Source organism: Nothoprocta perdicaria, unplaced genomic scaffold (assembly GCF_003342845.1).
Source record: "Nothoprocta perdicaria isolate Ctin4 unplaced genomic scaffold, notPer1 scaffold_357, whole genome shotgun sequence".
NCBI classification, from domain to species: Eukaryota; Metazoa; Chordata; class Aves; order Tinamiformes; family Tinamidae; genus Nothoprocta; species Nothoprocta perdicaria.
Window position 1 is genome coordinate 307,711 of NW_020455596.1, and position 21,276 is coordinate 328,986.

At 53.9% G+C, this 21,276-nt stretch overlaps 1 protein-coding gene across 3 annotated transcripts in view; it reads left to right on the forward strand.

The window, feature by feature from the left end:
• DHX30 (DExH-box helicase 30) overlaps positions 1-21,216 on the forward strand; it is a 25,267-nt gene extending 4,051 nt beyond the window's left edge. Inside the window, exons 2-20 of one of the 3 annotated variants that reach the window (XM_026044277.1) lie at positions 4,500-4,630; positions 6,282-6,392; positions 8,294-8,649; positions 9,235-9,361; positions 10,049-10,198; positions 10,803-10,955; positions 12,222-13,043; positions 14,567-14,645; positions 15,548-15,652; positions 16,705-16,880; positions 17,598-17,804; positions 18,183-18,264; positions 18,729-18,922; positions 18,996-19,155; positions 19,395-19,552; positions 19,892-19,995; positions 20,107-20,246; positions 20,811-21,064; positions 21,140-21,216. In XM_026044277.1, the coding sequence (XP_025900062.1) occupies positions 4,500-4,630; positions 6,282-6,392; positions 8,294-8,649; positions 9,235-9,361; positions 10,049-10,198; positions 10,803-10,955; positions 12,222-13,043; positions 14,567-14,645; positions 15,548-15,652; positions 16,705-16,880; positions 17,598-17,804; positions 18,183-18,264; positions 18,729-18,922; positions 18,996-19,155; positions 19,395-19,552; positions 19,892-19,995; positions 20,107-20,246; positions 20,811-21,046 (3,491 nt within the window). In that variant the 3' untranslated portion in view covers positions 21,047-21,064; positions 21,140-21,216. Of the gene's footprint in view, positions 1-4,499; positions 4,631-6,281; positions 6,393-8,293; positions 8,650-9,234; positions 9,362-10,048; positions 10,199-10,802; positions 10,956-12,221; positions 13,044-14,566; positions 14,646-15,547; positions 15,653-16,704; positions 16,881-17,597; positions 17,805-18,182; positions 18,265-18,728; positions 18,923-18,995; positions 19,156-19,394; positions 19,553-19,891; positions 19,996-20,106; positions 20,247-20,810 lie in introns of all 3 variants that reach the window. The other 2 variants (XM_026044276.1, XM_026044278.1) reach the window with 2 other exon arrangements.
• The last annotated feature ends 60 nt before the right edge of the window (positions 21,217-21,276 follow it).

Consider the following 21,276-nt stretch of genomic DNA (forward strand, 5'->3'; position numbering starts at 1 on the left):
GGGGAGGCGCCGCCGGCCGCCCGCGAGACCGGCCCCGTGCCGGCAGCGGCAGCTTCTCCTCCGTTTCACGCGTGTTTGGCAGCTCCCCCGCGCGCTTTCTGCGTCCGGCGCCCGCCGCTCGCCCCAGCGTAACCAGCCCTGTGGCTCGAGCTGAACGAGCCCCTTCAGGCGGCGGCTGCCGGGGGGGCACGCGGGGTTGGTTTATAGCTTTTTTATAGCTTTTATTCACTGTTCCCGCAGTAATAACGTGTTCAGAGTGTCCGAGCGCTGTGGCCGGCCCCCGCGGACGTTTGCAGAGCCCCGGGGGCCACGGCGGTTCCGGGTGTCCTGTGATGTCACCTGGCGTCCCTTCCATGTGGGAATGACCGCAGCCTCCGACCTGCCGCAGCCTCCATCCCGCTGCGGCCCCCAACCTGCCGCGGCCTCCAACCTGCAGCCTCCATCCTGCTGCGGCCCCCAACCCGCAACCTCCGAGCCGCGGTGGCCTCCGAGCCGCGGTGGCCTCCGACCCGCGGTGGCCTCCTCATGGTGGCCCCACCATGCCCGGCTGCCCCGGCGAGAGCCCGGCGGTGCCGGCAGGTTCGTGCGGGGCTGCGCCGGCCTCCGCAGCTTGCCCGGGACCCCCCAAACCCCGAGAACGGCCTCCGCCTGCTCCGCGTCCTGCCCAGGGGATTAACGGTGTTCCCGGCCGGGGGCACATCCCAGCTGGGAGGAAAGCGGCCTTTGCTGGAGGCTAGCGTGGAGGACAGTGCTGTTGGGTGGGTGTTTGCACCCGCAGGACGGTGGGATCCTGGAGCACGGGTGGTGTGGAAGCTTCTCTGCCCCCTCATCCGCTCCCCTTCCTGCTTCTCGCGGGAGCGTGGCCTGGTTTTCCCTAAGGAATCTTCATCCATTTGCCCACCTGTAAAGCCCCAGAGAGCTTAGGCCAGACTGAACCTCTGGACAACAGATAGAGCCCAAGAGACAGGTCTAAAGCCCTGCTCAGAGCAGGGATTGGGGTGATTAGGGCTGCGTCCAGTCGAGCTGTGAATGTCCCCAGGGTGAAGAGTTGATGTTGGTCCTTCCAGTTGTTTGCTGCGGAAATCTCGTTGCGCGTGAAGAAGCTTGGGCAGTTTGGTTGGTTTGGAACCTTGCTGTCGCTTAGGCAAGGGCTGTGTGCTGTTCTTACGGATGTGTGTGCTTTGTTAAGGCTCCTCGATAGCATTTATGAAAGGAGAAGAGCTTTTGTGTGCTCCAAAATGAGCTGCTGGCTGGACTTGACCCTCCTCTGTCCCCAGCAAAGCGCCCTAGGCCAAGTCCTGATGAACACAGGCTGGGATGGAGCCAGTATGGAGCTGGGAGACCTTCTTCCTTGGGGATTTTTGAGGTGTGAGGAGCATTCGTTTCCAGGATGGTTTTATTACGATGGGAACCTCCATCTGGATGAGTTTTGTGTTTAATAGTTTGTCCTGGCTGCTCTCTTGTTGCTCCTCCAGGAATGCTTGTTTGTTGTGTCCTCTGGGAAGAGGATTTGGGGGAAGACAGGAGCTGTTGAGGTTGATTTAAGGTTTGAAAGCTCCTCTGTCTCCCTTAAGCAAGGCTGTTTTATTTGGCCTCTTTTAGGGCCTGATGGTGTTTCTACTTGTCAGATCTGAAAGGGTTAATGGAAGAGGTTTTTTCTTTCCTTTTTTTTTTCTCCCTCTTTCCCCCTTTGGAACTACTAACTTTTCCCAATAAAGTTAAGCACTCGGTGGCTTTGAAGAACAGAAATCAGCAAATGGCTGGTTTTGATAACTCCACCATGGAATGACCACTATCCAGGATAAGCTTTTAATATTCCTTGATGATCTCCGAGCCGAGTGGGGAGAACTTTTAAATTCTGGCCTTGCTGTAGGGCCTGGGGGGGAAAATCCAGTTCCTTCCCTTGGGGAATATTCTGTTATACTCCCTCCCTCTGCAGGGCTGTAACTACCATGAACATAATTCCTATGCAAACATCCCTTCTCAACGGGCAGGAGAACTAAGACACTCTTGGGATGAAGATGCCAAGAAATAGAGCCTGGCAGAAAGGGGAACGTTTGGCAGATCCAGTTCTGCAGTTCAGGCTTGTTCCTTTAAAACTTGCTTCGTGCACCACGATGTCCTTTCAGCCCTTGAATTGAGGGTGGGAATGGAGGGAGGCCAATCCATCGCTCCGTGCGTCGGGTGCTGCTTCTGAATGTGGCATTGTGGGCTGTGAAGAGTCTCGCTACTGCTGCAGAGCCCCATCTGCAAGCCAGAGCTGGGCTTTGTTATTCAGAGCTCCTATTCTTTGCTCTAGAATGGATTAAAATACTTAGTCTTGACTGCAGAGGCACATTAGAATCAAGGAAATTGGCTCTGTTATTTGGTAATTGCAAATTGGGGGGGTGGGGGGGTTTGGATTAAAAAGAAATCACTTCTCACCTCTGCCTATTTCTTATCACAGAGTTTCTCAGGGTGTTGCTTTTGAAGGGGGAAGCAATTAAAGGCCAGGTAGCACATGCCGCTGTCAGAATTCTTATTTCTCATTTACTAAGTGAATTCAAGGGGTCCTTTGGGAATTGCCTTATTACTGCTCCCTCCAAGCATCCCAGCACGTGGAAGGGAAGGAGCTGCAGAGGGTGTCAGACCCGCGGTGGCTTTTCCAGGTTTCTCCATAGGTCGAAGTCTGCCGCGCGAGTCGGTAGGTGCATCCCGTCCGCAGTGCAATTCCTGGGAATCGGCATGCGGGGCTTTGTGACCGAGGCCATTCTCGTGCTCTCCTGGCCAGCACGTGGGAGATTCACAGGTTCCTGCTAGGTTTCCCTTTGTATTTTCCGAGACTTGGCCTAAGCATTGGTCAGAAATAACCAAAAACCCCACAGGTGGTTATCTTTTATAACGATGGACACATCGTGCTGAGAGCCCAGCATCTCGTATGTGTCCATAGTCGTTCCCATCTGTTCATTTTAATGCTCTCTCCCCCAAATAGAGGGCTGAGCCCAAGTGCTGCCAAACGGAGCCGGGTTCAGCTGGCAACCAGTTAGGCAGTGGCTGGATTAGCACTGCCCGTCTTCAACAGATACCCGCTCCTGGCATCCTTATTGCAACTGTCACTGTTTTATTTCCCCCCGTGCATGCTGAGGGATCCAGACTCCTTCTGCATCTGGTGTGTTTGGCTTCTGAAAGCAGCTCCTGCGAGGTTCCCTTAGCCCAGTGGTTTGGAGGAAGGGCTTTCAGACCTGTCACCAGTGGTGATTTTCTTGGGCTGAGCTCTGGATCCGTGTGCTGGTTTTTGCTGGAGCGATACCATCAGCCACGTGAGGATTTTTGCTTTGTGACACCCTGTTATCTACAGTCTGACAGATGTGGTGTCTGTGGCATGCCCGTAACTCTCACCTCCCCTAAAGCCCTGGGATGTATGCACTTAGGTTGGTTTTCTGGTGAACACTCGTGATGCTTCCTGGTAATCTCCATCTTCCCTAGCTGAGCAGCTTCTTTGAGAGTCTCCCTTACCTATTTCTGTTACAAAACCTTTCTCTTAATGTTTGCTTTCTTTCCTGGAGCCTTCCTCCCTTCACTGCAGCAGCTCTGCAAGCCGAGTTCTCAGCAAAACACGATAGCAGATCTTGGTGATACCCAAGTAAGTGCTTCCAATGGGTCATTTCTCCTCCTTGGCTTTGGTGGCTCAATGTGAAGTCCAGGCTCTAGCAGAGCAGGTCATCATGTACTGCTCACTTATCGTTCCTTACTGAAACTTCCCCCCAACCATGGCTGGAGAATCAGAAACCTTCTGAACAAAAGTCACGGAGCCCCTTGGTGGTCTGCAAGAAGGTAGTTGGTGAAGCAGTTTGGTACAAGCCCATATTCCATCCTTCAGTGTGAGCCATCCTTGTAAATTCATGAAGAAGGGACTTCTTTGGGACAAAGGGACAAAGCAGGAATTGCCAAGGTGCTATTGGTTTAACTTTAGGTGCTATTTGTTTAACTTTATCCCTCATATTTGGATCGAACATGGAGCTTGGCGGTTGTCCGAAGTTTCTGTTTTCTCGGGACCCGTGGTTGGATCCGAGGCGCTGTGCTTGGTGTGGGGGGCAATGCAGGCTCCAAAGTCCCTTCAGGATGGTTGTTGCTCGTTTGGGTTTTGATGCCTTATTTCGAAAAGGGCCTTTTCAAGCTGCTAATTGTCAGTGTCACCAAATCGTGGACCTGGGCACTTTCAAAAAAGAGCAGGCAGTCAATAAGATCCGTGTTTTGGGAAAAGCATGGGAGAGAAGGAGTTCTGCGTTTTAGGAGTGCCGTGTTCTCGTGCATGGGGTGCTCGGGAGATGCTGTGTTCCTCTGCTGATGCTCCATTTCGTGGGTGCCTGGAGACGTGGTGGGTGAAGCACTGAACACTGTTAACTTGTCTATGTGTGACCTAGAGAACGTGCTGCTCGCAGAGCTGTCGCGACGCGCCGGCCACCAGGCCTGCACGGGAGCTGCGAGGCGCTCACGTCTGCCGCTCTTTTCCTTTGCAGATTCCCGAGACTTGCTAAAGGAATTTCCACAGCCCAAAAACTTGCTCAACAGCGTGATTGGACGAGCCCTGGGTATTTCTCATGCAAGGGACAAACTGGTGTACATCCACACTAATGGGCCAAGAAAAAAGGTAATTCTGGTGTGTTGTAAGCCGAGCCTGATAGTAGCTCCTTGATGTATAAGACTGCAGCAGTGCTATCATTCCAAATTCATGCTGTAGGATAAGCCTTTAGGCCAAGGATTTTCCCCTTCCTCTGCTTTCACTTTATTTTACACCCTTTATTGGGGGTGTCGGTGTAGGTCCTGTCCTTTTCCTTTTGTTTGTAGGAGGATGATGGTTTTTTTCTCTTCTCCCTTCTAAGTAGCTTGCTGTAGGTGGCTTCTCTCAGCAAAAGGACGCATAGTCTGCTCTAGAATGGGTTGAGATAGGTATCTCACTGCCTTAAAATATTTTAAAATGTGGGATTTTTTAGACCTTAGTAGGTCTAGATTTTATTCCTTCTAGATTCAGATGGAACAAATGCTGAAAATGCCTGAGCAAGCCTAAAAAGTTAACTCAGAAGATGAGAAGGTGGTAGGGAGTGAAGGGAGTTTTCTGAGGCTGCTTAATGCAGAATGAAATGCAGACTTTTGGACGGTTTAACAACAACAAATATATATATATATTTGTTACATATATATGTATGTATAGTTTGCCAACTTGTTTGAGCATTTAATAGGCTGTCAGAGGCCTTGGTCTAAACCTGTGCTATGAAAGGAGCAGGAGATCCTGCCTGCTGGCTGCTCGTGCCCTGTCTCCTTTTCCCACATTTCCCACCCAGACATCCCGTTCTGGAGCTGCAGCCCCTTCCTGGCTACAGGTAATCCCTGCTGCTCCCTCCCAGAAAAGCTCCCTTTGGATGGGCTAACATTTTCCAATAACAGTCTCTCTGAAAGTTCCCAGGCAGTTCTTGTTACCACATCCTTCTTACATCTCTTCATTTTAGGCAATATGTAGTGTTTGCTTTAAAGTTCCTTTATTATTTGCATTTTTGTGTTGCTTGCTTTTCTGAAGCATTAGTGCGGTTACTTGACTTCCATTTTGGAAAGCTTTGCCATCTTAAATTGCATAGTTAGTTCAAATTCTTGCTAGCACTTAGATTAACACTGAGCATGACTTCAGATTCCTTAAAAAATAAAATGAAAAACAGAGGTGCTCTTGGAGAAAAGAAAGGTGGAGTATAGGGAGGAAGAAAAAGGAAAGGATGTATATGAGGATGGAAAGACAGGTGAGAGAGACCAGAGAAGTCTTGGTTGGGAAGAGGACAGAGGTTTTTTGTGAGCACTGAGTAACTTGGCCATGGTGAGAAGTCTTTTCTTTGCAGCAGGTTTGTGCTGTTTGCAGCAGGGCCTCTGGGCCAACGTGCAGCAGTTTCCTGCGGTGAGCAGAGCTGCAGAGGGCAGACAGGCAGCCGGCCGTGCGCTTAAGAAACTCAGTACCAGCATCTGCAGGGGCAGGGATAGAGCGAGCTCTTGGTTGGAGGTTTTATTTTTTAGCAGAGGGTAGGGTTCAGCTGGCCCTGCTCTGCCAAGCAGCTTCTCGGTGATCCTGGACACCTCACATCCCCTCTCCAGGCTTTTGTTTCCCTGTTACTGAAATGGAGCAACAAAGCCCCTGGATGAGCCGTATGTTTGAGGTTTTTATTCCTGTTCTTTCCGTGGAATTCAGAGTTGTTTGAAGTGACCCCACTGCTGGAGAAGAGTTGTTTTGCATTGCCTCACCGGTTCTCTCTGCTTTTCAGAAAGTCACTCTGCACATAAAGTGGCCCAAGAACGTGGAAGTGGAAGGCTATGGGACCAAGAAGATTGATGCTGAAAGGCAGGCAGCAGCCGCTGCGTGTCAGCTCTTCAAGGTGAGCTCCTCCTCCGTGCCCTGGCTTGCAGGAACAGGCCCCGGAAAGTGCCAACCTGCTGCCTTGGTGCTGTGGCATTTTATGCTGCTCTTCACCTGTTCACTTTCTGGCCTGCATTATTTGTTAATTAGGCATAAGGAGGGAGTTCCTCAGCTGCCTAAATCAGAGCTTAAGGCCAGGCAGGAACTCTAAAAATTTCTTTGATATCTGTTTTTCATTCTTTTTGTCCCAGTTTTAGTCAGCTTCTTGGTCTCAGCGCACACAGCGAGATGCAGATGTTCCCTGCAGTGTATCTGGTGCTGTTATTCAGCAGTCTACCTGCCCTTTCTGTCCATCCCCTGAACATGTTGGCAAGTGTAGTAACTTCCAGCACACTCCTTTCCCCTGCATGTAAACCAGACAGTGGCAATTGCATGTGTTGGGTCTGAAACTCTACTAATCTCTCACTCGTTCACACTGGAAATGATCAATATATATGTGCAGCAAGTGCAGCAAGGCACTTTTAAAAGGCACTGCTTAAGGGCCCGTGTTAAATAGGAGCTGTTGGGAGTGAGATACAGTTCTGTCCTCAGCTGTGCAGCTGACCTGCTGTGCAACATGAGCAAGCGAGTTTGTTTCTTGGAATTTTCCTTCGCATCTGTAAAGTAGAAGCACTTCTGACTTCCTGTTAAAGAGCCTTACAAAGATGCTCTGACAGTAAAGAGGTTTTTTGATCTGTTTATAGATGAAGAAAACTACAAAAGAACATCATTTTAAAGTTAAGCCTTCAGAAGTTAACGCAGCCTTAAAGCAAGCAGTTTCTTTAATTGCATGATTAGCAAAACTGGTTCCACAGACTGACTTCATTCCACCTGAAGCGTGGTGCTCACTCGGCTGGCATTCACTGAACATACATTTTTGGTTTATCCTCACTCTTCAGCGTGCAACGAAAACCTTGTGTCCTGCTCTCTTTGTGCGTCTGGAAGTGCTAAGACTTTTTCCAAAGAGCAAAAAAAAATCCTATCTACATTTAAAAATGTTTTTGCTGAGTTTCAGGAAGTGGCTAAACTTGACTTTCTGCTTAGAACTAAGAAGCCAAAAAGCTGAAAGATGAAGCCCAGGAAAATGTTAAGCCAGGTGCTTTAATGCACAAACCAACAGAAAACCCTCCCAGTGGGAGGCCTTGTGCCATCTCAGCTATGGAAATAACCACATAGTTAGTGCTTTAAGTGAATGGTTGTAAATTCAAGAGAAGTGATGCTGTCTAATTGGACAGAGACTGTTTAAATACAGTCACTGTGAGCATAGTGGCCACCAAAGTGAATTCCTGCTGTCTTAAGCACTTCTCCAGGACAAAATAATGCGGCCTTATAAAATACAGGACTGTTGAGAGGCCTCAGGGTGGGAATTTTGGTGGTTTGCAGCGTTTTGATGCAGCATTGTGTGTGTTACACTCTAGGTACGTCCAAAGCTCTGTGCAGGTGTTGAGGCCTCAGGGCAGAATGGGCAGGAATTAGGAAGCCTTCTGTTAGGGAGCCCTTGCTGCTCCGTGTGCAAACAACTGTCCTTAGGGAAAGAGAAGAAACATTCCCAGAATCTGCAATTCAGGTTATCCAAGATTATACTTGTTCAGGCTCAGGCTTCCCCAAAAAAGAGGCATTTCATGCTCTGAGGCAGGTTTCTGAACTTCACAACACTGCTTTGTGAAAAACCACTAGATCCTGCTCCTTGCTCTTCAACAAGCTGCACAGCACCAAGTGCTGAGAAGTGGAGTTTGTGAGCAGATTTCTTACTCCCCAAGTCTGTGGGATATGAAAACAAATGTTTCTGTATTTCTCCTCTTTGCTGGGTGTGTTTTGTGCAGAGAGGCCCAGCTCTGGCTCTGTTCTGCTGCAGTCTGACGCTGCTCTTTTCTGTTTCAGGGCTGGGGTTTGCTGGGACCCAGAAATGAACTGTTTGATGCTGCAAAGTACCGGCTCCTGGCAGACCAGCTGGGCTGTCCCGACGAGAGGTGGTGCTCCGAGGGCAAGTGGCGCTCCAAGTCCGGGCCTTCCCTCGCCGACTTGTCGACCTGCTGGCGCCGGATGGAGCCCGATGACTCCATCCAGCCCATGGAGCACGGCAGGATGCCTAAAGCGATGAGGAGGGAAGAGCTGGAGGAAGGGGAGCTGGAGGAAGGGGAGCTGGAGGAAGGGGAGCTGGAAGAAGAAGCAATTGATGTCTCTGATTATCTCCCCATGGCACATCCGGACGCTCGAACACCGGGCAGGGATGCAAGGTACTGCTCTACTACGGGGTTGTCATCGCAGGGGAGAGCAGGGGCTTCTGCTCTGGAGCCCTGCTCTTCGGAGAGGCTGCCACGTAGCTGCCTGCTGCCCTTCTTATTTGGCCGAGCCCCAAGAGATTCTCATCTCCAGAAGCTGCCCACGTGCATTTTATCAATCCCTTTTAAATCAGGTTTGGGGGCCGTGTTAAGGCTACTCCCTTCCGTTACTCCAGTGGCTTTGCTTTTTATGGACACAAATATTTATTATCATTTTTTCACATACAAGAATAGGATGAGTAATGACCTGGTTGCTACATGTTTAGCCGTGCTCTTTGGGGGTAACTTTGCATTGTGATAGATCAGTGAAAGCTGTTGATGCTGTCTGGTTTCTAAACGTGTGATTACTTTTTTGTGATTATGTTGTGCCTGACATTTTAGTAGCAAGGTAAGGCCTGACTTTCCCAATAACCAAAGTAATCTGTGACTTTTAACTGCTCCATTTTGGACCCCAGCAGCAGACCCAAAGGGAGATGGGGCTGAGTGTGGAGATGGGCAGAGTGGGTGTTGGTGTGTGAACGGTTCTTCTCTTCCATTTAGCAGGGGAGGGAGTTCCATTGAAATGACAGATGACAACACTGCCATCCGTGCTCTGACACAGTTCCCGCTTCCCAAAAACCTTCTGGCCCAAGTGATTCAGATTGCAACCTCTTCCTCCACAGTCAAGGTAAGGTGCTGTTTGACTGGCTCTACTAGGGACCTTCTGGGAATGAGGATCAGAGACTCCGGCTCAATTCTCTTTGGTTGCCCTTTTGGGCAGCTGAGAACCACGGAGAGCAGGGAGGTTGAAACTAGACCAAGAAAAAAGTAGTTGGAAGAGCAAAAATGACTCTTCCCTGGGAACTGAGGCAGTCTCAGACACCAAAAACATAATGACCTGGGGCAGAGCAATAGAGGAAGTTACACGTGAATGAGGGAGAATATTCTCTAAGGTTTGCATTTCCCCTAGTGCTTGCAACAAACTAGAAACACAGTTTTGTGTTGCTCAGACAAATGTGTAATTTCTCTGCTGACAGAATCTTTCCAGAACTCAGTTCTTGCCAGTATCCGGTGATTCTCCTGCTTGGTATGTGTCACCCACCTCCTCTCCCGACCTCATATGTTAACAAACATAACTGTGCTCCTTCAGTACGTTCTCGGGGACGTTCTCCACACAGCAACCCGTGGCCTCTCCCTTCTGCTTAGCCTGTGCCTCGTTCCTGGGCTCTGGCTGCTATTCAGCACAGCAAACCTGTTCTAGTGCAGAGTGTTCCCATTTAAGCTCCGCTTAGAAATACTGGGGCATGTCTGCAAGTGACTGCCTCTGCGAGCAAGCTCCGCTGCCCCAGCCTGATGTTCTTCCCTTGCCTTTCAGGAATACATGCAGTTCCGCACGGTGGGCACCAAGACCAAGATCTGCAAGCTCACGCTGCGCTGGCCCTGCCCAATGACCTTTGCTGCCAAGGGCCGTCGCAAGGTGGAGGCAGAAAACAAAGCAGCAGCACTGGCCTGTCAGAAGCTTAAGGTAGGTGTAGGTGGCTCCTGTGTCCCTGTATCTAGATGCTGCTTGCAGCTGAGTTACCATGTTCGAGTCCCAGTGGACTGAACCTCTCTAGTCCTTGACATGATGCTCTACAGATGGAAGCTCGGTATTCAGTCCAGATTGTTGGTGTACCCCTCAGGTATCTAAGCCATGGTGACCCCTCTAAGGCTGCTGTGCTTGCTTGGGCCTCAACAAAGTGAGCTTAGGGACCATCCTGCGGGTCATAATTTGTTCTCTTGGCCACTTGCTGCTGCCCGATGAGACGAGTGACGTTCCTGCCCTTGGAGGCGGCCTAATCCAGCCACTCTGCTGTGTTAGCTTTGCTGCAGACTCTGGTCAGCAGAGGGAAAGTCCAAGAAAACAGCCTAGGGTTTCTTACTGAACTGTCACAAACATGGCAGAACCATAGCAAGGGTGTTAATGGGGTAAGGAACAGCCTACCTGAACTGTGCTATGGGAGAGCGTGGCTTGTGCGTTGTCTGGCTCTGAGGGCGCCAGGCCTTTCCTAAGCCTTTGCTTTCCGTAAACCAGCACTTGGTCTGCAGCAGTCCAGTGTCTAATGCTTGTTTGCCTCTTCTCCTTGCAGAGCCTTGGCTTAGTGGACAAGAACAACAACCCTCTCAGCCACGCCATGTACAACATGACTTCCCTCCGGGAGCTTGGTGAGAACCAGAGGAAGCCCTGTCACATCAAAGTCCCCGAAGCCACTCTGCGCAAGATCGAGAACTATCTGAACCATGTAAGGCTTGCTCAGGGGCTCAGAACCACCTTTGATCACATCTCACAAAGTTGGGCAGGGGTTGACAGCTTGGTGTCAGAGCTCATGGCTTCGTGGTTGACTTCCAAAATTATTGGGGAGAGACACTGTGTTTTGCCACAGAATTGATCAGTCTTTGCTGACCCTGGGGAAAGGGAGACCCTTCTTGGGCAGCAGGCCCGCGGTGCCCACTTATCTGTGTCACTTGGCCCTCGGGGTAGTGGGGAGTGTAGTTCTGACTTGCCTACAGCCTGCTTTTCAGGCTGGCAACTGCTGCCTCTTGCAGCAGGAGCTGGTTTCATCCAAACCAAGTTTCACCTTATTGCTCTGCCGTGCCCAGGTGCCAGTACCCGGAGGTTCCTCTGAGTGTCTCCTGCAGCACTTGTGCTGGATGCAGCTCTCCTGAGAGTCCCGGGCACCTGGCAGTGCTTTCACCCAGGACATCCTGCTCCCTGGGATGGGAAAAGCTGATGCCCTATGAGTGGAGATCAGGTTCCTTAGGAGCACTTGCTGTGAAAGCAGGATTAGAACTAAGATGAGACAAGGTTGGGCGTAGTGAAAGTACCAGTGTGGGTTTCAGCTTACTGAAATCGGTTAAAATAAAGAACACGAGTGATGATCTCCTGCCCAGGAGCATCTTGCAGCAAGCGTGGAAGGCTTGGTTTGGAAATAAGCCTGAATCTGAAAGAACTGATTTGCAGCTCAACTTCTAATTCGGTGAACAACGGGGCTAACGCTCTGATTGCAGTGTTCAGACAATTCCTGCCCTGCTGTTGCTCTTTTCAGTTCCTGTGGGATGTGGAATTGTTTTTCTTGTGCCAAGATGGAATATTTCTGGCTTAGTTGAACACTTGCATTTTGTGCAAGTTGCATGTCTTCTCTTTTTGAGAGAGAAGAAGGGTGGTGGAGTTACTTGGTAGTTCCCAAAAGTTGCCTTTGAGAGGCAGTTCCATCACTTGCACGTGGTGGAGCCCCTGACCTGGAGAGCTTAAAGTGTGGGCTCTAAAATCACTGCTGCAAAGTCCTGAAACTTCAGGGGACACAGGGAGGAAAATGCAGGGAACTGCCCAGATTAGGTCCTGAATTAGAGTCATTTCAGGTGAGCATTAAGGGTCTGTGTTGTGTAGAGTTTGGAGGTGACTTTGAGAGGGCTTTGTGGTCACTGCAGAGCTGCTTTGGCTGAGTCCGTTCCGGGCGCTTGTTGCTGTTCCCTAAACTTTTTGTCCCTGCAAACTCTGTCTCTCCCAGTATCCAGTGGACATTAGGGAATCCAGGCCCCGGATTGCGGACGACATGATGAACCTGAGCAAGGAGTCGGGCGCCATAAGCGACGCGATCACGGGCAAGACGTACATTCCCATGCTGGAGGCCGAGGAGGTGCGCCTTAGCCAGAACCTCCTGGCCCTCTGGAAGAGGAGAGGAGCCTCGTGGCAGGAGAGCCACCCGCTGCCGGTGGATCCCCACAAGGACACCATCCTGTCGGCCATTGAGCAGAACCCCGTGGTGGTCATAGCAGGAGACACGGGCTGCGGGAAGACCACGCGGATCCCTCAGCTCCTGCTGGAGCACTACATCCTGGAGGGCCGCGGCGCCCGCTGCAACGTGGTGATCACCCAGCCGAGGAGGATCAGCGCCATCTCGGTGGCCCAGCGCGTGGCCCAAGAGCTGGGTCCCAACATGAGGAAGAACGTGGGCTACCAGGTGCGCCTGGAGAGCAAGCCCCCTGCCAGGGGCGGCGCGCTGCTCTTCTGCACCGTGGGCATCCTGCTGCGGAAGCTGCAGGGCAACCCCAGCCTCGAGGGCGTCTCCCACGTCGTGGTCGACGAGGTCCACGAGCGCGACGTCAACACGGATTTCCTGCTCATCCTGCTGAAGGGCATCCAGAAGCTCAACCCCGACCTGCGCCTGGTTTTGATGAGTGCCACGGGGGACAACCAGCGCTTCTCGCACTACTTCGGGGACTGCCCTGTGGTCAAGGTGCCCGGCTTCATGTATCCCGTGAAGGAGTACTACCTGGAGGAGATCCTGGCCAAGCTGGGCCGGCACCGACACCGGCACTATGAGATCAAGGTAGGCAGCGTGATGCTGGAGCCCCTCTCCTTCGGATGAGGCTCCTCGTGTATCATCAGGGGAGAGTTTGGCACAGGGATCCGTCCCTCTTTCCTGTAGTTCTTTGGCTGTGCTTGCTTAGGTTTAGCTCCAAGGCAAACTGAACAACTGAAAGCTGTTTAGTCGAATTCCATATATTTTCACTAAATTATGGATAAAGGGGTCTTCAGATTTGGGTCTAAATTACTTTTGTCTTTCCTTAATACGGAGTTTGTGCTCTAGTAAGCTAACGGCTCGCTGTGCACGTATATAGATACATGTGCAGACTTGCACGTCTCTTGTTATGTCTTTTTTGCAACTAATCTTACTGCCCTAAATTATTCCTCTGGAAAACGTATCCCAAACTTGCACTTTTTGCTGTGGGTGATCCTCCTCCACTTACAGGGCACAGGGTGGTAGAGCCTGGCAAGGACCTCTGCAGATCATCCAGTCCAACCTCCCCGCTCAAAGCAGGGTCACCTAGAGCAGGTTGCTCAGGACTTTGTGGAGCAGATTTGGGAGAACTCCCAAGGATGGAGACTCCACAGCCTCTCTGGACAACATGTTCCAGTGCTTGACCACTCTCACAGGAGTGGCTATGTTTAAACAGATTAATTTTTCATTGCCTCTTGTCACTGGGCACCATGGAGAAGAGTTTGGCTCGGTCTTCATCATGTTTATATGCATTGATAAGATCTCCTGAGCTTTCTCTTCTCCAGTCTGAGCAGTCCCAGCTCTCTCAGCTTCTCCTCACACTGCAGGTACTCCAGGCCCCTACTCAGCTTAGAGGTTCTTTGCTGTAAATCCTTGTCTATCTTGTGGGGAGCCCAGCCCTAGCCCCCAAATTCCCAGTGTGGCTGCATGGAGGGGAGGGATCCCCTCCCTGGACCTGCTGGCAACATCTCCCTGATGCAGCCCCAGGTGCCATTGGCCACCTCGAGGTACTGCTGGTGCTTGGGGACATTGCACTCCTTTTGGTGAACTTCCCGAGGTTCTCCAGCCTGCTGATGGCAGCTCACCTATCTAGTGCTGAGGACACTTACCTTCAGGGCAGTATTCCTGTTGGTGTTAGGCCTGGCTTTTTTTCCTATTCCTTTTAAGCTGTCCTGATGTGTGTGTTCTGCCAGAGAAGCCCCAAAGATGCTGTCCTTTCCCAGCGGATTTGAAGCCCTGGGTGCACAGAGCATGCTTTTGTCCCCAAAAGTTTCATTTTAACTTCTTGGTGCATATTGTTCAGTGGAGGTGCACAAATCTCAGCTAGCTTCCAAGTCTGGAGACGAGGATAGGGCCCGTGTTGCTGCTGCACGACGGAGGAGACCGGCAGCAGCTGTGACCGGAACAGGTTACAGATGGAACCAGCAGCAGGTTCCTGGCTCCCAGGCTTGGGCAGGCAGTCCGGGTGTAGGCATTTGCTCTTTCCAGAAGGTGCTTTGGGAAGCTTTGGCCCTTTCTGCTGTCTGCTAGAACGCCTCATTTATCTGCATGTGTCCTCCTGTGTTATCTAGCAATCGGATGATGAATGTGTCCTTGACCTTGATCTGATCACTGACCTTGTACTCCAGATTGACGCCCATGGAGAACCAGGTAGGTGCTGCATTGCCCACTCCCTCTCTCCTTTTGCTGAGGAAAAATAGCACCCGAACCCAGGCCCTTGTAGAGGACAGGGAGCTCAGCTGGCTCCTCCAAGGCCACCTTGAGTTCCCGTTGAGCTGGGTGCTCCTGAGCAGCAGGGCAGGACTGAGCTAAGGACACTTGGGCTAAGACAACGTTTTCTGAGTCCTCCTGCCTCAGCTGGAGGCTGAGGTGAACAGTGCTTAAAATATAATTCTGAGGTTTTCTTGGAGTTTGGAGAAATAATCTGGAAACATCTGGCTGCATGCTGGTTCCTGGGCTGGTAAGTCTCTGAAAGTCAGTGCCTCTGACTTAGAGCTGTTCTTGGGGTGAAGTGCCAGGCTTGTCTGTGTATCTGCACCGTGCAGCTCTGTCCTGCACAACAGGCAGGACATTTGGTGGGTGTTCTCTGTTCTTTGGGGGCCTGTACCCACAAAAGGGTAAGACTGGCTTCTCATTGACCTGTAAGCATGCAGCGTTTCAAAGCCCCAGAAGGTGTTTGCTCACAAAGTGCGTGGAGCCTGGGTTCTTCCTCACCTATAGCTCCTGCCAGTCGAGCTTGCAGAAGTGGGAGCACTCCAGCAGCTCTGAAACCCATCCAGATGTTTCCTGAGTTCCTATAATGACTCTATGTGGCCATCTGCTCCGCATGAGCATGGTGCGGGCTTCTTTAGTGGTCACCTGGCAGGGGGTACCAGAGCCTTTGAGACTGCTCGTCCTTCCTTGGAGCCTTTTAAGCTAAAGGCTGCTGAGAGCTTAGGGTGATAACAGGTACCCTGGAGTTTTCCTTCCGTGCAGTAGAAGCAGTTTTGGTGTCTGGATGGAGAAGAGCGCCTGGATTTGGGAGTTACTTGGTTTTTTTTGCTCTGTTGCAGGTGGGATCCTCTGCTTTCTTCCTGGTTGGCAGGAGATCAAAGGGGTGCAGCAGCGCCTGCTAGAGATGCTTGGATCTCAGAACAGCCGCTACCTCGTCTTACCAGGTGAGATGGCACTGCCAGCCCTCTTCTGCACGGCCTTCAGGAGAAAGGTTGGGTCAGAGGGCTTGATGGGCTCCCTCGGCCCTGGCACGCAGTTGCAGAGCAGGTTTGTGTGCTCTGATGCATCTGCGTGTGCATAATTTTGCATGTAGAACACAACTTGTGGGTGCAGACCTCTTTGTGATCAAAAAGCCTCTTTGTGCTTCCAACAACTCGGAGTTAGGCAAGTAGGAAACGGGAAAATTCGGCATTCCTGTAGCTGTGTCCTGAGCCTGAGTGAAAAGACCTGGTTTGCTGAAGGAGGTGTACGGTTGTGGGATGTGCATGTACTTCATAGCTCAGCTTTAATTAGTGAATTTAGCTTTTTGTATCCTGAGAGAAAACATAAAACAAAAGGCCATTATAACTCCCAAAGCTTTGTTAGTTTTTATTTTATTATTAGTTTTGCTTTATTAGCAGGTTTCCCTATCTTTTGTCAAATAGACCAGCCAGGAGCACAGCTTTGAACAGCTCAGTTGCAAATCAATGCTGATGCTGTCTGCAGAAATCTGAGCATTTGTTCTTGTGCTGCTGCTCTGCTGACATTTAGACATACCACCTTTACCACCAGGAATTTCTCCTGCATCCCCGATCTGCAATACAGAAAATATGGGGTATAAAAGAGTTAGGCCCTCGTTAGTAACTGTGGTTGACTAAGATCAAATGAGAGCAGGGCGCTGCGTTCCCCTACCCTGCAGGCGTTTTGGAAAGGAGGAGCTGCAGAACTGGGCTTCTTGGAGCCCAGGGACGTTCTGGTGGTGACATCAGCCTCAGTGGGGCAGGTGGTGGTTGCAGGTCCTGCTAGTCCTGAGCCCTAGGTGAAAGCACCTGCCGGGAGCCCTTTCTGGAAGCTCTTCCTGGGAAGTCAGGAGAGCAGCAGCAGTCAGTACTGCAGGTGCCCCTATCCCTGCCTCCATCCCGGGAGGTAGGAGGGAGGCTGTGGGGGAGAGGAGTGTGTCCTGTGCTGTCGGGAACGAGCTCAGCGGGGCAGGGCTGACCTGGTCCTTGTCTGCTAGTGCACTCCAACATCCCCATGATGGACCAGCAAAACATCTTCCAGCGGCCGCCGCCGGGCGTCAGAAAGATCGTCCTGGCCACCAACATTGCCGAGACCTCCATCACCATCAATGACATTGTGCACGTGGTGGACAGTGGCACGCATAAGGAGGAACGCTACGATCTGAAGACCAAGGTACTGATGCCTTCTGGCCTGCGCCGAGTGCATTTGGGACGTGCTGGAGCATGAGCAGAGCAGCATTTGAGGTCCTTGGTGGGGCGTTATTTTCAGAGCCACGTCCTCTTTGGTCCCTGAGGTGCTAGGACATCGTCCCTGTTGGTTGATCCTCACTGATTATTTGGCAAGAGTGTATGTTTAGCCAAGTTCCTCAGCAGCTCTTGCTGCCCTGGTGTCTTCTAAGAAACTTAGGGCAAATCCTGCTCCTTTCCACTCTACGTGCCATCTTTTGTAGCTTCTTCATTTGCTTTTTGCCTTTTTCTACAGTCTCCACCATGAGCTGCTCTCTAGCCAAGGCCTCTTGAGTTGCCTGCCTCAGAACTAGATACTGCTGTTAGTTGAGGCCACCTTGGTCCTGGGGCTTTAAGGAGGGGCCCTTGGGCTGGCGGTTCAGAGCAGGGCCCTGCTGAGCTCTGCCACTTGGGGACAAGGCAGGTGTCCAGCAGGTGGCATCAGGATCTCACTCGTGCAGCGAGCGGCCTGGGCCTTTGTCCTGCTCAGCGGCAGACACCAGCAGTGCAGGATTCAGGAGAAGGGGAAGGGTTGCCCGAATCTTCAGAGGGAGGGTTCCCTGCCCACAGCAAGTTTCCAGGGTTCCTGGAGTGGATGGAAAGCTCCAGCTGAAGCAGGTTGAGCAGCCCCGGGAGCGTCGGTGTCTAACGCTGCTTTTCCTAGGTGTCGTGCCTGGAGACGGTGTGGGTGTCCAAGTCGAACGTGGTGCAGCGGCGCGGGCGAGCCGGCCGCTGCCAGTCGGGCTTTGCCTATCACCTCTTCCCTCGCAGCCGTCTCGACAAGATGCCCACCTACCAGGTCCCCGAGATCCTCCGTACTCCTCTGGAGAACCTGGTGGTGCAGGCCAAGATCCACATGCCGGAGAAAACGGTAAGCGCAGGACACGCTGCCGAGCCCGCCGGGGGCCAAAGCAGCAGGACACGGTCTGTCTGGGGCGGTTCCACAGGTGGAATCTGACCACAGATCAGAGCAGGGAAAATCCCAAGTGCTGACAACTTGCTTTCATAAACCAGAGTTATCTAGGGGAGCCCCGGGAGGGTGCAAGTCACCTAGATCACAGCCTAGATCACAGCCTAAGTCTGAAAGCCTCTGTGCAAGAAGGGATAGGGCTGAGCTCACCTACCTGGAGGCAGATGAAGGGTGGGAGCAGTGCTGCAGCCTGGCCCTGGGGCAGGGTGGTGGCACCTGGAAGGCTTTTGCACATTCCTGCTGGAGCAGCGTGCCTCACTTTGTCACCGTGTCTTGCAGGCAGTTGAATTTCTCTCCAAGGCTCTGGACAGCCCTGACATTAAAGCTGTGGATGAAGCAGTGATCTTGCTGCAGGAGATCGGTGAGCTGAGGCCGTGTCCGCGGTGGGCACGAGGGGAGCGTGTTTGCTGTCTCAGTGTGGGAAGTGGGAATTGGCACCGGATCCTCGGGGCAGGGCTGATTCCCAGCCCACGGACCGGGAGGACGGCTGACGGGGACTCTCCAAACTGCCCACGTTGTGGTGCCATTTTATTTGTCACGCTGGCGTGTTCAAGGAGTGGGGAAAAGTCTCCGCTTTCCCTTATAAAGACGGGCAGGGAACAAGCTGTGACTGGGAGCTCGTAGCTGGCGGTTGGTCATTGTTTTGGGGCTGCCATAACCTTTTCAGAGAAACCCCTTTCATCCCTGCATGGATCCGGGTGCCTGTTGCCACATGCCCCCTCTGGTGCTCCTGCCACGGCTCCCAAGCCCAGCAGGAAGGTTCTCCTGGCGGCTGCCTGAGGCTCCTGCCCTTGCGTGGAACTGATGGCAGTGGCTCTCTTGCAGGAGTGCTGGACCAGCGAGAAGCCCTCACCACCCTGGGCAAACGCCTTGCCCAGATCTCCACCGACCCTCGGCTGGCCAAGGCCATCGTCTTGGCCTCCATCTACCGCTGCCTCCACCCGCTGCTCGTCATCGTGTCCTGCCTCACGCGGGACCCGTTCAGCAGCAGCCTGCAGAACCGCGCCGAGGTGGACAAGGTGAGGAGCCCGCGGCGAGGAAGGCAGCGAGGGAAGGGGCGGCCGTCGCCTGACGCCCGTTGCTCCCCTGCAGGCCAAGGCCGTGCTGAGCCGCGAGAGCGGCAGCGACCACCTGGCGTTCGTCAGAGCCGTGGCCGGCTGGGAGGAGGTGCTGAGGCGCAGGGACAGCCGCGCCAGGGATAACTACCTGCAGGACTATTACCTCTACGGCCCCAGCCTCCGCTTCATCAATGGTGAGTCTTACGGGCCTGTTCTCCTCCCTTTTGGTTCCGAAAAGCGCCGGGGAAAAGCGCAGTGCAGTAATGGGTGGGCGAGGGGCATCGGTGCAGAGGCAGCTCCGGCTGCCAGGGCCACCACAGGCAGGAAAGGTCTCCTGTCCTGGGGCCTCCGAGGCCAGAGCTGGCGCCCTGCCGAGGTGCTTCGCTGTCAGGAAAGCAGCAGTGTCGCTCACCGGGCCTGTCTCTCCCCCCAGGCCTTGTCAAGCAGTTCTCCGAGAACCTCTACGAAGCCTTCCTGGTGTCGTCGCCGTCCGACTGCACCATGCCCTCGTCGGTGTGCAACCAGTACAGCGAGGAGGAGGAACTGGTCAAAGGAGTCCTCATGGCCGGCCTCTACCCCAACCTCATCCAGGTACTGCCTCCCCGCTCCGCAGCCCCTGCAGAGGCCGGCAAGGCCAGGGAGGCCGCAGGGAGGAGGTACCTGTGGCGGGAGGCCCTGCTGCGCTTGGGGAGCCGCTCGTGCTCGCGCTGCTGCACGCGCCTGGGCTGGGGACGTTGAGGTGGCACCTGCTGTTGGCTGCCCCGTGCGTGGCACAGCTGCCCGGCTGCTCGCTCCCGCGTGTGCTGCCCACACAGGGCAGCTGCTGGCGCCGAGGAGGAGGCTCGGCTGCCTCCGGGAGACGCCGGCCGGCCCCTTGGGGGTGCTACGGACAGGGACGGGGGTGTTTGCTGAGCTGTCCCCTTGGTGCAGGTGAGGCAAGGCAAGGTGACCCGCCAGGGCAAGTTCAAACCCAACAGCTACGCGTACCGGACGAAGGCCGGCACCGTTCTGCTCCACAAGTCGACCATCAACCGGTGAGTGGCCTGGGAGCGCGGGGCGGGTCGCTGGGCGCCGCGGCGCCGGCCGGGCCCCGCCGAGGAGCCGCCCGTGCCCGTGCCCGCGGTGAGGACGCTGCTCCCGCGCAGGGAGGCCTCCAAGCTCTACAGCCGCTGGCTCACGTACTTCATGGCGGTGAAGTCCAACGGCGGCGTCTTCGTGCGGGACTCCTCCCAGGTGCACCCGCTGGCCGTGCTGCTCATGACCGACACGGACATCCACGTGCGAGGTGAGCGCTGGCGCCGCGGGGCCTCCCCTCGCTGCCGGGGCTCGTCCCCGCTGCCACCCACTGGTGCCCATGGGCCTCCCCTCGCTGCCGGGACCTCCCCTCGCTGCCACCCAGTGGTGCCCATGGGCCTCCCCTCGCTGCCGGGGCTCGTCCCCGCTGCCACCCAGCCTCTTGCCTTGACCCGGCCCTGGCTGTGGTGGCCCGAGGAGGGGATGATTCACGAGCTGCTCTTGGCATTAGACGTGCATGTGAGCCAAGGCAGCCAGGGGGGCCGTGCGGCCAGGCTGTGCCTGGGGCCACGTCCCCGGGGACGGGACACGGGGCTGGCGCCTGGAGGGAACGGGCGGCTGGGGAGCGAGTCCTGCTGCCCCCGGGGCTGCTCCGGGTCGGGCCCCGGTGCTCGGGCACCTGCGCGCCGCCTCGGGGAGCCCTACGGGGACGGGGTGGCCTTGGGGAGCCCCGTGGGGACGGGGTGGCCGAGGGCACCGCGCGAGGATGAGTGCAAAGGCGAGCGGGCACCGCGGCGCGCTCCCCGCTCCTCACCCGTGCCTTCCTCCCGCCAAGACGACGGCTGGCGAGCGACGGTCTCGCTCACGGACAGCGACCTCCTGGTGCTGGAGGGCGACTCCTACACCATCCGGCTGCTGCGCGACTTCCGCGTGTCGCTCTCCAAGATGGTGGAGACGTGCCTGTGCTACGAGATGGCCGCCATCCCCGGGGACCTGCACCACCAGCACAGCCAGCTGCTCGACATCCTCGTGGATCTGCTCAAAGGCCCGCCCGGCAGCTTCGGCGCCTAGGCACAGCCGCAGCATCGTGTGGGGACTTGTAATTTGTATAAAGATGTTCACAAATGTTTATTTAAATAAAAGTTCTATTTATCCCTTGTGAAGTCATCTCTCTCCATCCTAGAAGATAAATGTTGTCCGCCTGTCCGGCCGTCGGCTCCGCGCATGGGCACCACCGCGCCGGAGGAGGCAGCGCCAGCACCGCCGCAGCCGCCGCGCCGACCGCCGCCAGCGCCGTGGGC